Raw genomic sequence first — 15,699 nt, forward strand, 5'->3', positions numbered from 1 at the left:
GTGGGCCCCGATCGCCCCTGAGGACTTTTCCACTCCCCGCCTTGGCCTGGCACTGCCCATGTCCGCCACCACACCACACTCCCCCCCGCCCCCAAGTTCCCCAGAGCCCTCCAATCGATCACTCCACAGAGGGTGGCCTGGGCCTCCCTCTTCGGGACGATTGATTGCCCCCCTCCCCCCATCAATCACCCCACAGAGGGTGGCCTGGGTCCCCCTCTTTGGGGCGATCAATTGTACCCTGCAGAGGGAGGCCCCGCACACCCGCCGTAGCCCGCCAGTTGGTGGCCTGGGCCTCCCTCTGCGGGGCAATCCTGGGGCAATGGCTGGGCCCCTGACCAATCACATCACAACTGCCTTGGCTGGCCTGGTGCCAGTGGGTGTCATAGCGTGGTCGTCCGGACGGTCGTTCCACTGTTCGGCCATTTGGTCGAGTTGCATATTGCACTTTTATTATAGATTAGTATTAAGCTACTTTGCCCACTCCTGACAACTTTCATTTCTGTATTTCAATTCACTTTTGTTTTAACTTTTTATTGTAGAAAATTTCAAACATAAACAATAGGAGAAAGAATAAGTATAATGGGCTCAATAAACCCATCTTCCAGTTTTAACAGTGAATAATCTTGATACCTTTTTTAATGTTTTTTGAGCCACTGAAGTTTTATCTTTATCAAATCTATCACTTTTTTCCATAATTTCTTTTGCTTTCATGTTCAGAAAGGACTCCCTTATCACAGTTATTTATCTTTTTAGTACAATATTTTATTTCATTTTTAACACTTAATTTTTTATTTCACTTGAAATTTATGTAGGTATTTAGTGAGAGGTAAGGATCTAACATTATTTTTGTAAACAATTAACCAATATACTAATTTTTAAATACTGAGGAGTTTCTCTGGGTTTCTAGTTTGTTAGATTTTTTTATTATTATGTGAACATTACAATTTTAATTATTTTACAACAAGATAGATTTTAAAAAATTGAATTAAAAAAAAAGATAGATTTTAAAAAATTGAATTAAAAAAAGATAATAAAGTTAGAATCATACTCACCTGGTTGCATTTTTTAACGATATCTGGACCAGGCACGGCATTAAGAAGAGCTATGATAAGGTAACGATTTAGTAGCTTCCCCAGTCCTAGCTCTTTCAAGGTGTCATCTGGGAGGAGTCCATTCCAAAAAAGAATATTACGGAAGAGCTAAAATAAAATAACATGTCAAGTGACTATGTACCTTTTCTCCAAAGGAAAACTAGAATAGTCTCCAACAAACATAATAAGTTGGTCAAACTCTTTTAACCTTTCACTACAAATAGTTAATTAGAACTGTCAATTTTAGAATCAATAAAAAGTATGTCTAAATAAATACCTGATACATATACATTCCAACCTCCACATAATTGCTCATCCTATTTTCATTTTTTAGAACAACCATCCAAAATCCATCTCAAATAAATTTGCTGGGAGCCTTTATAAATCCATACTCTTCCAGAGTCTGGAGCCATATATGCAAGACCGCAGGGCCCCAGGATTCAAAGGACTGCCATTTAAGCCAGTGCCACTGCTACCAATGTGGACCTTCAGAAATCAATCAAACCCGAGAGCCTCATTGCGTGTATATATAAGATTAATAATAACCTGCAAGTTTGGAGATAACTTGGATAAAATACTCAAAAGAAATTCTAATACAATAAATATGGGTTGCCTTTCCCTCCTCTAAATCCAGATCTGTGAATTTTAGTGCTTTCCACTTTCTTTCCAATACTGTATTTATTACTCTTAAGTGCTAATCTACATGAAATTGTACTAATATGCAATGCTTTTTTATACATTGTCCTTGTGATACTGCTCCCTCTTCCTGGAAAGCCTTTTTCCCGCCTCAACCACATGACAAACATGAATTCACCCTACTGAAACTATTTTTGCTGAGGTCACCTATGATCTCCTAATAGTCAACTCTGATAAACATTTTCAGGCTTTCTCCTAATTCTTTTCAGTGGCATTTAACACTGTCTTAATTCTCGATAACCCCTTGCTTAGTTTCCCTGATGCCAGAACTCTCTTGTGACCATTCTAAGTTTCATAGTTCATTCTAAGGCTTCTTTGAAGACTCCATTTCTCTGCCCACATGTTATGTCAGTGTTTCCCAAGGCCTGTCCTTGGCCTTCTTTTCATACTTCATCTCCTCAAAGGTTGTATTCATGAATATGGCTCCAAATACCACATGTGGTTGACCCCCAAATCTCTAGCTCAGATTTGTCCCTTATAATTCAGACTCACATATCCAATAGCCTCTCAGACCTTCTATCAGGAATCTTCAGTTTACTATGTCTAAAACAGATCTTATCTTTCCTCCCAAACCTGTTCTTCCTGTATCCCCTCCAATGTCCCCAAAGAATGTCATAAATTACCAGGCTGCTAACGTCAGAACCTTGGCTAGCACTCTACATCCTTCACATGTTACTAATCAGTCAAGTCCTTTCAGTGGTTCAGCCTACATATCTTTTGAACCCATCTTCTCTTTACCATCCCTATTGCCACTGATTAGCATTGAATTCTTCTTTTACCTTTTAAACCAGCGGTTAGCCAACTATGGTTTGTGGGTTAAATCCAACTTACTGTCTGTTTTTGCAGAGCTGGTGAACTAAGAATGGTTTTTATATTTTTAAGTGATTGAAAAAAGTAGAAAATTTTGTGATGTGAAAATTATATGATATTTAAATTTCAGTGTCCATAAGTGAAGTTTTATTGAAACAGGCATGCTCATTTGTTTATGAATTGTCTGTAACTGTTTTTACACTACAGCATCAAAGCTGAATAGTTCAACAGGGACTATGTGGCAAGAATAGTCTGGTCCTTTACAGAAGTTCATTGATATAGTAATCCTATATAATAAAAGAGAAACATGCAAATTAGCCGTCCCTCTGCAACGCTCAAGCCACGCCCACAAGCCAGAGTGACTATGCAAATTAACCCGACAAAGATGGCGGTTAATTTGCACATGCAGGTGTCAGGCGCCCCTGGAGGCTATGGTGGCCGTGGCCGTGGGCTCCCAGGACCTTCGTAGGCCCAGGAGGTGAGGCCGAGGTGAGGTCGTAGCCACACCTGTGGGCTCCTGGGACCTTGCTGGCAGAGAGTGGGAAGGTTTGGAGGACTTGGCAGAGCAGGAGACCACTGGACAAAGAGCAGAGCGAGAGAGAGGGCAGCTTGGAGGGCACGGCTCCCTCTGTCACCACACCTTCTTCATCACAGCTGTGGAAACTGACAGCAGGGAGGAGGAAGTCCCACCCCCACAGAATTAGCCAGAATCAGCCTTTGGTCAGACAGCTCTCAGTGGCCTGATAGCCAGGACTCTCATTCACCTGCATCTCAGACTGTGACAGTAGAGAGGTGGGACTATGTCTAAAGAACAACTGTTGATACAACGTAGCTCTGCAGCCGAAAGATGCCAGTGTTATCGACAGAAAATGTCTGCAGAGCAGCGTGCGTCTGATCTTGAAAGAAGGCAGCGCCTGCAACAGGACGTATCTGAACATCAGCTACTGGAAAAACGTCACTCTGATGCCAAAAAACACCGGTGTTATTGACAGAAAATGTCTAAAGACCAACGTGCCTTTGAAGTTGAAAGAAAGCGGTGGTGATGACAGAATATATCTAGAAAATAGTCATTAACAAGTACTACCAATATCAGTAGGAACTGCCTTCTCAGTGAAAATGGAGTACATGAGGATGCAATTCTCGAACATAGTTGTGGTGGAATGACTGTTCAATGTGAATTTTGCCTATCACTAAATTTCTCTGATGAAAAACCATCCGATGGGAAATTTACTCAATGTTATAGCAAAGGGAAAGTCTGTCCAAATGATATACATTTTCCAGATTACCCGGCATATTTAAAAAGATTAATGACAAACGAAGATTCTGACAGTAAAAATTTCATGGAAAATATTTGTTCCATAAATAGTTCTTTTGCTTTTGCTTCCATGGGTGCAAATATTGCATCACCATCAGGATATGGGCCATACTGTTTTAGAATACACAGACAAGTTTATCACCGTACTGGAACTTTACATCCTTTGGATGGTGTTTCTCGGAAGTTTGCTCAACTCTTTATTTTGGATACAGCTGAAGCTACAAGTAAAAGATTAGCAATGCCAGAAAATCAGGGCTGCTCAGAAAGACTCCTGATCAATATCAACAACCTTATGCATGACATAAATGAATTAACAAAATCATACAAGATGCTACATGAGGTAGAAAAGGAAGCCCAATCTGAAGCAGCAGCAAAAGGTATTGCTCCCACAGAAGTAACAATGGCGACTAAATACGATCATAACAGTGACCCAGGTAGATATAATTCTCCCCGTGTAACCGAGGTTGCTGTCATATTCAGAAACGAAGATGGAGAACCTCCTTTTGAAAGGGACTTGCTCATTCATTGTAAATCAGATCCCAGTAATCCAAATGCCACTAAAATGAAACAAATCAATATCCTGTTTCCTACATTAGATGCAATGACATATCCTGTTCTTTTCCCACATGGTGAAAAAGGCTGGGGAACAGATATTGCATTAAGACTCAGAGACAACAGTGTAATCAATAATAATATTAGACAAAATGTAAGGACACGAGTCACACAAATGCAGTATTATGGATTTGAGCTCTCTGTGCGGGACACATTCAATCCTATTTTAAATGCAGGAAAATTTAACTCAATAGTTTATCATGGATTCATATTAAAAAATAGAGGCCAATCAGAAAAATTTCATCAAAGCAAACCAATCTAAGTTGAGAGAGTTGAAAAATATAGTGGTTTAATGGATTATCTCAAATCTAGATCTGAAAATGACAATGTGCCGATTGGTAAAATGATAATACTTCCATCATTTTCTGAGGGTAGTCCCAGAAACATGCAGCAGCAATATCAGGATGCTATGGCAATTGCAACAAAGTATGGCAAGCCCGATTTATTCGTAACCATGACATGCAACCCCAAATGGGCAGATATTGCAAACAATTTACAATGCTGGCAAAAAGTTGAAAACAGACCTGACTTGGTAGCTAGTTTTTAATATTAAGCTGAATGCTCTTTTAAATGATATCTGTAAATTCCATTTATTTGGCAAAGTAATAGCTAAAATTCATGTCATTGAATTTCAGAAATGTGGACTGCCTCACGCTCAAATATTATTGATATTAGTGAGTCCAAATTATGTTCCTCTAATTAATTCCCTTTCAATGTGCACGAATTTTGTGCACTGGGGGAATATATAGTAAACTGGAGATAAAAGAAAATTCTTTTTTATTTTTGCAATTCTCTGCTTACCTTTAGAGCTGACCAGAATTGTCTTTCTTGGAACTTTGAATGTGGTGATGTTTTGTTTTCTACAGCACTAATGTGAAATGAAAGACAAAGGAGAAAATACAAAGAACTGTTAAACTTTCAGAAATAGTTTAAAAAACTGAGTGTTTTTTTTTAACCAACCACACTAAACTTTAATGGAATATAATATAAAAATTATAAATGCATGCACACTTTGACCTAACAAACCTACTTTTGAGAATGGCTTCTATAGATATACTTACACATGTACACAATATCTATAACATTATTCACAACACTGTTGGTAATAGTTTGCTACTTATATGCCCATCAGTTACAGTACATCTATATGATAGCATATTTAATGCAGCTTAAAAAAGAAATGAGGGAACTACTTTTATGATGATCTATATGATGACAAACTACTTAAATGAAGATTTCAAAGATGTACTAAGTCAAAAAAACAGTGTACAACTATTTACACTGAAAGGGCGAGGAAATAAGATTACAATATATAAGTATTTAATTCTAACTGTATAAAGAAACTGGAAAAGTAAAAAAATTACTGATTATTATTATTGCATGCATTCATGTACACAGTGGAGAAAGGTCAAACATTGGGTGGATGGAGGTCAGGAGTGGGATGGAGTAAGACTTTTCATTTTAAATATAAATAACATTTAACTCTTCAATCCTGTGAGTACTTGCTGGGTAGCTTCAGATCATGATCCATAACTATAACTGATGTCTTCTTAGCAAATGTATGAACATGCATCAAACACTACTTTCATAATTTAAGTAAATACAGAATTCACAGATGCAGTTTCTGGCCCCTCAGTGATATTCCAGGCCTTCTGCTGTGCTTTCTCTGTGCCAGGCATTGTTTGGCACACTCTTCACCTTCACACTGTCCTTTAATGTGGGCATTAATTTAATGTCCCATTTTACATTTGAGGACAGAGAAAGGCCCAAGGTCATTATCTAGTAACTAGAAGCCCAATGCAAAAAATTTGTGAAAGAGTAGGCCTTCCTTCCTCCGGCTGCCGGCACCGGCTTCCCTCTAGCATCTGGGACCCGGGCTGGCTTTCCTCCGGCCACCCGTAGGCACCCGGCACCTGGGCTTCCCTCCGGCTCTGGCTTCGTCCGGTCTAATTAGCATATTACCCTTTTATTATTATAGATGGTAAATCTGGGCTTTTAATTACTCTGCTATGCCACCTATCATGTTCTTAAGAATAACATTAAAAACAAACAAACCACCCTATCTCCAAGTGTCAAGCATTGTACATGGTATATAGAAGGTAACCGAGAAATACTGAAATCTTAATTTGTATCTAAACAGGTATATGTATACTTTGAAAATACTTAGTACAGTTTCTTTTGTATTACATTCTTAAATCTGTATTACATGATTATTTTATACAATCTAGACATTAATAGCTCTTACCTTTTTGGATACAGAGGAATATAAACATCATCTTCTATTGCTTTCTTCATTCTTGAAACAATGGATTTAAGTAAGTCCTATTATTTGAAAATTTAAACGCATCAGTGATAGTCATGGGTTGAAATATATTTACCAAAAGAAGTAATTTATTTTGTACACACACCGAATTAGGTGTTAAAATATCAATTAGGTACAAGAGAACTTCGTTCATCCATGTTATTGCATGTCACTGTAGTTGGTACATTTTCACTACCGTATAGTGTTCTGTTGCATGAATGCTACTGATAGGACATTTAGATGGTTTCCAGTTTGGGGGCTATTATGAATAACGTTGCTATGAAAGTTCCTGTCCATGTATTTAGGAAGTAGTAGTGGCGTCCCATTTATAGTCCCACTGGCTCTGTCTGAGAAAACCTGTTTACTTACACCCTCATCAAAATGCGGTTGTTGTCTTTTTAAATCCTCACCTGAGGATATTTTTACCCTTGATTTTCAGACAGAGTGGAAGGAAGGAAGGAGGAATGGGGAGACACATATACATAAATTTGTTGCCTCCCAAATGCTCCCCAACTTGGGCGGAGGATTGAACCTGCAACTGAGGTATGTGCCCTGGACTAGGAATCAAACCCACAACCCTTTGGTGGGCTGATGCTTTAACCATTGAACCACACTGGCCAGAGCCCTAGTTTCTATAAATCCGAACTAAGTATATTTTCCCCCAAATAGTTTTCTGATAATTACTTTTGTGCTTCTTCTGTAAACAAAGATTTATAATAAATTATATTGATTTATAAATAAATTAAGAAATTTATAACTCTAGAAATTATTACCTGTTTGCCTTTACTAACTTCATTCTCACAAGTGGAATGTTCTTCAAGAATCATCCTGCAGTGAGCTATTAAACTTGTTGTCTGTGAGGTTGACAAAGGATCCCATATGAATTCTACAAAGTCTGAAACAAAAATTTCAATGGTGTACAATTATTTACTCAATTGCTTTGCTTGTTACATATAAACAACCGAAGCTTTTTAGCAAAGATTACTGCCTTTTGTGGTTTAAAATCCACACCAATCATTACCATTACATATTTGTATACATCCTCAATTTCCTTGTCCTTTTGGGTTTTGCTGAATTTGTCTGGCTAAACCACCCCTTGTTAAATCCACCTTGTCACTGAGTCTATTCTTGCAATCATGCAACTAACAAGTGGCTGGAAAAAAACTACACTTTAAATTCATCACCGTGAAACTCAAGTGAACCCTGAGCTACTGGCCAGGGCAGTACTGAGGAGAAACATAAGGGGACAAGTTAAGGAAGAGAAAACAATACATGTAGCAGGGATAGAAGTGTGCCAGTAATAAATGACCTAGGAGTTATAAAAGCAATACGAATGTCACAAATGCTAAAGGCTAAAGATTATCAACAGTTTGATAGCAAATCAACTGCACCAACAAGCATTTTTTTAACCAGCTTAAATTATGACACCTGTTGATTTTTACTGCTTATTACATTTTCTTGTATTAAAAAACTTCTGAGAAAAAAAACTGTAACTAACAGAAAATAATGATCTTATACTTTGCCCCAAAACAATTTAATCAAGATTACAAAACAGTACCTGTAAGTCGTGGAATAATTGTTTTGTTGATGACAGCAGACAAGATTTTCTTATCAGAACTATCTTCCTTCTTTGAATCTTCCATACTATTATCTATAAATTTTTCTATAGATGTGAACCATGGCATCTGTTTTAAACCTATGGAATCAAACTTATAAATAAAATTATCAGTTATAAATAAATTCTTATGCATTAGCTTATTTTTAAATGGCTAACTTTTTCAGTAACTACTGGAGCTTTCTAAGGATCAAAAGCAAATAATTCCATATTTTAACTCCATATATACAGTACTAGAACACCAAGGCTAGGCAGGATGACAAGAATAAGACAGGATGTCTATGCAATATGCATGCGTTTCATACATTTTTATGACAAATCCCAAAATGCCCACTGTATGTTAAAAGCTGACTATACTGCAAGCACTGTCAGGAGCAAAATACACATTTTTAAGAAGATAACTCAAAAGTGCTATTCTTATTTATTTATACAAATTTATTTACCTTGTGCAAAATTCATTTCTGGCTCCCTCAAGTCTCATAAGCACAAATGTGTATTTTGCCCGTGATTTAGCTTACTAGGCAAATAGCAAATGGCCAGTTATTTGTTGAATGAATGAATGAACGGATCTCTGCTGGGCCTAACAGAGTACTCCATTCAGCTTGAGTGGTTAACAGCTAGGCTGCTGTCCCATCAACTACCTACCACTTTCTTAGAGGGAAGCTTGGTTCCTATACTATGAAGACTGTATGGCCTTGAACCTAACACAGAGCCAACAGCCATGCATGACTAGGGCAGAGAAAGATAAAAGGACATGACGCCATCCTTCTCTTTGCTAAATCTTCACCTTCAGCTCCCCTCTCTTCCTAGAATTTCATTATCTCATTTCTGTTTCCTTATCAGGCATATCTAGACAGATGTCCTGTTATTATTTCATTCTCTATAAAGTGAAACTTCCTTCAAAAACTGTTCCCTTTCTGAAAAGTCCCCATTTCTATTAATGAAACTATCACTGTTCTAACCCAGAATCCAAATGTTGGGGTATCTTTGGATGTGGGGTGTTAGGTTTATGCTTAGCATTTTACTGATTCTTGCTTTATAACATCTCTTGTAATCAACTCTTTTTTCTCTTTTCATTACTACCACCCTACGTAAGAAATTCATCACCTTGGACTTGAGCTACAGCAAATCCTTCCAGTATATACTCCCACCTTTTATCTTCCTTCCCTCTAAGTTAGCCTACTGCTAGGATTTCCCAAACCATTACTTTCATCTTGTCACTCCTCCCATTATTTACCAAAGCAAGTTCATACATCTTAATTTAGGACCTGAACACTGTGCAGTGCCTACCTCCTGAACTCTATTTCTCCCTATGCACCTTTATGAAATACCTTTTCCTCTTTCCCCTCCCGTTTAAGTCCTATATACCTTTCAAATCCCCATTAATATCCCTTCTCCTCAATGCACTAGCTTCAGTAACCAACTATTCCCAAGATGTCATCTCCAACTTCAGAACTGGTACATGTCTATTTCCCAAGACTGTAAAATTCTTAAGGCCTAAAACTACCTTTATTTTTTGAGTGACCTTAAACTTATCAAAGCAGCAGCTTTAAAAAATAATGTTTCCTTTACTGGTGTTTAGTGTCACTCAGCCTCAAAAATAAAGTGTAAACCAAGAAAAGGTAGATGTAGACTATTACTCCAAATCACCAACTATCAACTCCAACTCTAAAGGTGAGGTATTTTATAGCTAACCTGATAACAAGGGAATTTAAGTAACTAATGTGATCAGGATTTTTCACATGTTAAGCTTAAATACCTTAAGAGGATTCCAATCAATCAACTGAACTCGTATTAGGGGATTTAAAAGCTTTGGTATGCATAAACCAATGAAAGCTTCATAGTAAGAATCAGGAAACTTTTCTCGCCATTGTTGAAATTTTAACAAAATATTCTGGATATTACAAAAATCATCATGCACATCTTCAAAGATCTTCTTATGATCCTGTAAAATGTCACCTGTGAACAAAATGAGTCTTTGTTATGCATTTTAACCGAGCTTCCTATAAGCAGTCATATATAACTACTCAATCAACTGAGTTGAAAACTTGCCTTTGATATTGACATATAAACTAGTTTTTATTAAAAAATCACTTTAGTAATAGTAATATCAATACTAACAAAATCTACCATTTATTGAACCCCTGCTATATGACAAAACATTACAAATACATGATCTCATTTCAACATAACTATCTTTCCTAAAAGTTAGGTGTTACTAGCCTACCTATTACAGACAATAAACAAGCAAGCAAACACCATCAGATTTAGGGAAGTCAAGGAATCTGTACAAGATCACACTGAATGGAGCCCCTCTTCAAAGCCATCTCATCGACTGCAAAGCCCACAACTCTTTCAACTATACATATTTTACCTTCTCATAATGGTAAAATGGCTTTACTATATTCAATTATTTTAAATTACAAGTGATACTACTACAGAAAGTACGTGGTGAGCAATGAAACCCATAATGTTCATGGTTCCTTTATAACAGGAAATGAAGGCTGAGGGAAAAAAACTATAAAGATGCAGTAATACTCATAATGCTCCTCCATTTTATCCCAGTTTTTCAAAGGTAGGAAAAGTCTCCAAGAACACTTTTTTCCCCTAAAATTTCCTATTTTATACAGCTTATGTATTTAAGGGCAATCAATACAAAGCAATTCCCACTTCGAATAAAAATACATTAGAAACTTGGTGGCTGACCTTGACTTTTTTGGAAGTCAGCCATGTCTGCTGAAGATAGTTCATCATCACTAGATGTCCCTTCCTGATGATCACAATTCCCAGAAAGTGCCCTTGCTTGTCTTCTTTGTGCCCTGTATTTTTCAATAAACCGAAAATCAATGAAAAACAAATAGCTCCTGCTGAAAGTAAATGCTTTAAAACAGAAAGTAGAAGTCATAATTCATTTAAAATGCCCAGAAATACAGCATTATATTGGCACACAATTTTATGTTAATATTTCTGACATTTAAGCTTCATTATTTTGAATTGGTTGTTCTCCCTCTTTTTCCTTATGATATTCCCATTTAGGATATTCCCAGAGGCTACAGACTTTGAAGAATGGGTAACAATATAATTAGGACTGGCTTCTACTTAGCAGCAATTTCCAGCCTGATAAATGCCATTTTACTTATTCCTTTTGACTGATCTAAATACACCAATGTGTACTTAAACCCTGGGATTGAGGGTTTAAGTTATATTTAATTAAGACTGCTAAGCTATATTTTGGTTTTACATCATTCTCAAAAATTAATTTGTTAGGTTTTGATTAATTATACCATGTAGTTCATTATATTTAAGTAGTGAAAAATACTTGCTCAATGGTGCTTTTAAGTCTTCACTTTATATAGCTACCTTCGAGATTCAATTTCTTCTAAAATCCATTGAGTTTTTTCATCTATAGCCAAGCTTCCATTTGTTGATGTTTCAGCTTTGCCTATTTTCAAAAGAAATAAAGTGAAATACTTTGAAAACAAAAGTTATATCTTGGGTGTGTGTGTATATATATATATATATATATATATATATACTTGCATACACACACACACACACACACACACACACACGTATGCCTTAAATTCTATATTACATCATGCAATGAAAGTGCAATGTTAATTCCCTATCACATATTAATAGGCATTGAGTTTGTGAGCTTAAGAAAATATATATTGAGTACAGTAAAAAAATTCCTCTAATTTCTTTGTCTCACTCAGATCCTGTTTTAATAGTTTTCACCAGTTTTTTTTTGTCCATGTAGCTAAGTGCTAGATACATTTGCATTACCAATATGTTATTCATATTATTTCCTATTTTGGCATATACCATAATGCATGACCAACTCAATGTCCTGTTTGAAAGTCATTTTGCTTTTGCTATTGTCACCTACTTGATAGTCTCATTAGTTTCACTATCCTTGAACACCTTAATCAAAGGAAGACAACTTAGAAAATACAAAACCAGTGTGAGAACTAAAACCACCCCAATCTTAATGAGATTTTACACATGATTCTATACTGAAATCAACCAGAATTTCTTTAACTTCCATAACCAATCTGTGGAAAGGCCATGGAAATTTTATAAAGTTAGATTTCTGACAAAGTCTATGAATTTATGTCAACTCATATCAAAATAGTCATTAAATGGCCATATACATATTTTGTCTCAATATTAAGTAATTGGAGGTTATATTTTTTATTTTTTAGTCTTAAGACTTAATTTAAGACCTTTTAAAACCCTAGCTGTAAATGTTTTGGGATTTTTAGAATGGAGTTGGTTAAAGATTCATGGAAAAATACTTAAAAACATTATTTCTAAATACAGGAATATTTTTATTCTCTAGCTAATAATTTAGCATAATGAATAATGAATTATATTGAAGATGTAAAACACTAACGTGATAACTGTTGTAAATACGTTGATTCATGTTTTAATTCATCTTGCCTGCGTTTCATAAAGGTCATGGCTTGTTTTAAAAGGAGTGCATGCATGGATGATTCTATTTCTTGGATGTTGATAATCTGCAATACATATATAAGTAACATTTTGTGGATCATCAATAATAAATAATAAAATGTAATTATTTATGTATTAGCATGTATATATGCTCAATTTTCATACAAACATTTGCATACTATCACCTCTCAGTTAAAAAATAAATGCTGTGAGGAACAGACCTAGCTGCCAATACTGTCAATATTAACAAAACCAGAAAATCACCTTACTGTACTAGCACAGCTATAAATATCATAAATAATGAAACCAAATGGGCTGAAGTCAGGAACATAGATAAGAGTGGATAGATAAGAATTTTATTTGTTTGAGATAGAAGAGGAGAAAATGATGGGTTGTTGGGTGTAGCCATTTTTACAGGCTGAGGGAATAGTCTGTGTGTGTGTGGTATGGGGGGGACTTGAGGAAACTGGTAAAATTATAAAAAGTGGAGAATAGAAGAGACTAACTAGACAGGTAAAAAAGCTGTAAGGCAGAAATGAGTGATTAATTGAAACTGGCATTCTTATATTTCTGAGGCAATTTCCTCTACTCCAATGATGTTTCACAGATGCTGCTATGGACACATCAATGTGTAAACCAGTAAGACTTTAACAGTGTGATTTTTTAAGGATGAATGATGAAAACTACATTGTAATAAATACTTCAGGAAGTAATTACCAAGTGATATTTAAAGGTGGTCAACTTAAAATAATAGTAAATAAAAAAATGCAGAAAGTAGAGTGTACTGTATTTCTAAAATGGTTATAAAAAAGGAACTCAAGATCTTAATATATGGACTTAGAATGTATATAAAAAAACAGAAACTATAAAGGAAAAAAATGATTCACGAATCTGATTAACACAGTATTTCAAAAAAGTGGATGCTGGAAAACCATTGCAAAAACAAAACCAGAAGACAAAACAAACTAGAAAGTTTATCTACATCAAGTAGGATAAAGCATTAAAAATTTAAAGCAATAAAAAGCTGGGGGGAAAAAAACAAGAAAAAAAAGGGAAAAAAATCCCCAATTGAACCAAAAAGATAATCAGGCAAAGGGGAAAAATAATTCAAAAGAAGAAAAACTACATGTGTTAGTAAAACAAAGGGTCTGTCTAAAATAAATATATAAAACAATAACTTTTTTAATGTAGTAAACTAAAAATAAAACATACAATCTTTCTTGAGGATAGTTTAGCAATGTTTCATAAGCCTTAGAAATATCTAGACCCTTTGACTTAATAATTCACTTTTTAGGAATTTTTCTTAAACAGATGAAAGTTTAACGCAAACATTTATATACAAAACTTTATACTCTCCTAGCTATCCAACATTAAGTGAATGCTTAATATCATAGTATATAAAAATGTATAAAGAAAAATACTAGAGGTAAGTATTTAGTTGTGGAATTTAGGCTTTTTGTAAATCACATGGTAAGAGAATTTCTCTATAAAAAATAGGTATCAATATCTATAGCCATGTACCTTTTCATTAAGACAGTCAATTAAATTGTCCACATAAATTTTCATGCTTTTATAGAATTTAAAATTTAGAGCTTGATTTGATGAATTTTCTAGGTTCTGGATGGCATTCTTTGAGCTCTTGACATCTTCTACATATTTTTCATATTCCCTCTGATGTGAGCGGTGAGTATCCTGCAGTAATGTTAATCTATAGAAATATAATAAAGACAAATAAAAACTGACTTATTTTTCATACTTTCATTTCTACTATAGTAAGTAGCAGTCTGATGAAAGTTTTTCAAAGCTACCTTACAGAGACCAGCAAGGAAACTGACAAGCACATAAACCTGGGCTTATGAGATTTGCTGAGCAGAGGAGAGCATCACAAAGGAAGCGGACTCGAAGGGAAAGGTGGGAAAGGACACTTAGGTTTTTAGGTGCTCAAGCTAATAACAGGGTATTTTCAGTCCTTTCCTTTTGCATAAAATCCTGAGTTATATGCAATACTACATGAAATAGTTGTAATTCTAGTTCTTCCAACTAAAGGAGTATTGAAAAAAAAACAGTAAATGATAGTTAGGTTGTTACAAAAATAATGTTGAATTAAGGCAACTTCATTATTTAACATCACTACTGAAAAGCATTGATGTAGAACTAAGGTTGGAGAATTTTTTCTATGAAGTCCGCATAGTAAATATTTTGAGCTTTGGAGGCTAGATGGTTGTGTTGCAACTATGTACTCAATTCTGTGTTGTAGCATGAAATCAGCCAGACAACACATAAATGCACAAGCCTAAGTTCCAATAAAACTTTTATTTACAAAAACAGCCGTGGGCTAGAATACAGAGATAACATAATATTTAAAAACTGCTACAATTGAAGATTTCCATATATTTATTTCACTATAAAATGCTATAAAATGTTTCCTATGTCAAACTATTTAACTGAACAACTATGACCAAGACATTATGGCTGCAATATGATAAAGGTATGAAGTTACTTTAAAGCTGATTTATACAAAAGATACAAGGGAGGAAAAATTTAACCTCTTCCTAGGATATCAAAAAAATTCCCAGGTAGTAAAAAAAAAAAAAGAAGAAAATCTTTAAAAACACAGTACTTGCAAAAAAAAAAATACAGTACTTGCTTTGACAGGAGAAATAAAATCTCTCCTTGTATCAAATATTATAATAACTAATTAGACTTTTACTATCAGACTTATTCTTTTATACATCTAAAGATGCACACTACATCCTAAGTAGTAAAGCAGAAAACATTTAAAATGAAACAAACTATTATG

General features: G+C 35.3%; 1 protein-coding gene across 5 annotated transcripts in view; it reads right to left on the reverse strand.

Moving 5' to 3' along the window:
• Positions 1-15,699, reverse strand: part of GCFC2 (GC-rich sequence DNA-binding factor 2) — a 33,541-nt gene that overhangs the window by 3,692 nt on the left and 14,150 nt on the right. For 3 of the 5 annotated variants that reach the window (XM_070429572.1, XM_070429569.1, XM_070429573.1), the window contains exons 6-15: positions 14,421-14,607; positions 12,841-12,964; positions 11,802-11,883; positions 11,148-11,260; positions 10,201-10,400; positions 8,385-8,535; positions 7,600-7,721; positions 6,770-6,846; positions 5,326-5,392; positions 1,053-1,199 (exon numbers count right to left, since the gene is read on the reverse strand). In XM_070429572.1, the coding sequence (XP_070285673.1) occupies positions 1,053-1,199; positions 5,326-5,392; positions 6,770-6,846; positions 7,600-7,721; positions 8,385-8,535; positions 10,201-10,400; positions 11,148-11,260; positions 11,802-11,883; positions 12,841-12,964; positions 14,421-14,607 (1,270 nt within the window). Of the gene's footprint in view, positions 1-1,052; positions 1,200-5,325; positions 5,393-6,769; positions 6,847-7,599; positions 7,722-8,384; positions 8,536-10,200; positions 10,401-11,147; positions 11,261-11,764; positions 11,884-12,840; positions 12,965-14,420; positions 14,608-15,699 lie in introns of those variants that run through there. The other 2 variants (XM_070429574.1, XM_070429575.1) reach the window with 2 other exon arrangements.

This window comes from Myotis yumanensis, unplaced genomic scaffold (genome assembly GCF_028538775.1).
Source record: "Myotis yumanensis isolate MYYU_CA2020_CCGP unplaced genomic scaffold, mMyoYum1.0.hap1 SCAF_11, whole genome shotgun sequence".
Classification (NCBI taxonomy): domain Eukaryota; kingdom Metazoa; phylum Chordata; class Mammalia; order Chiroptera; family Vespertilionidae; genus Myotis; species Myotis yumanensis.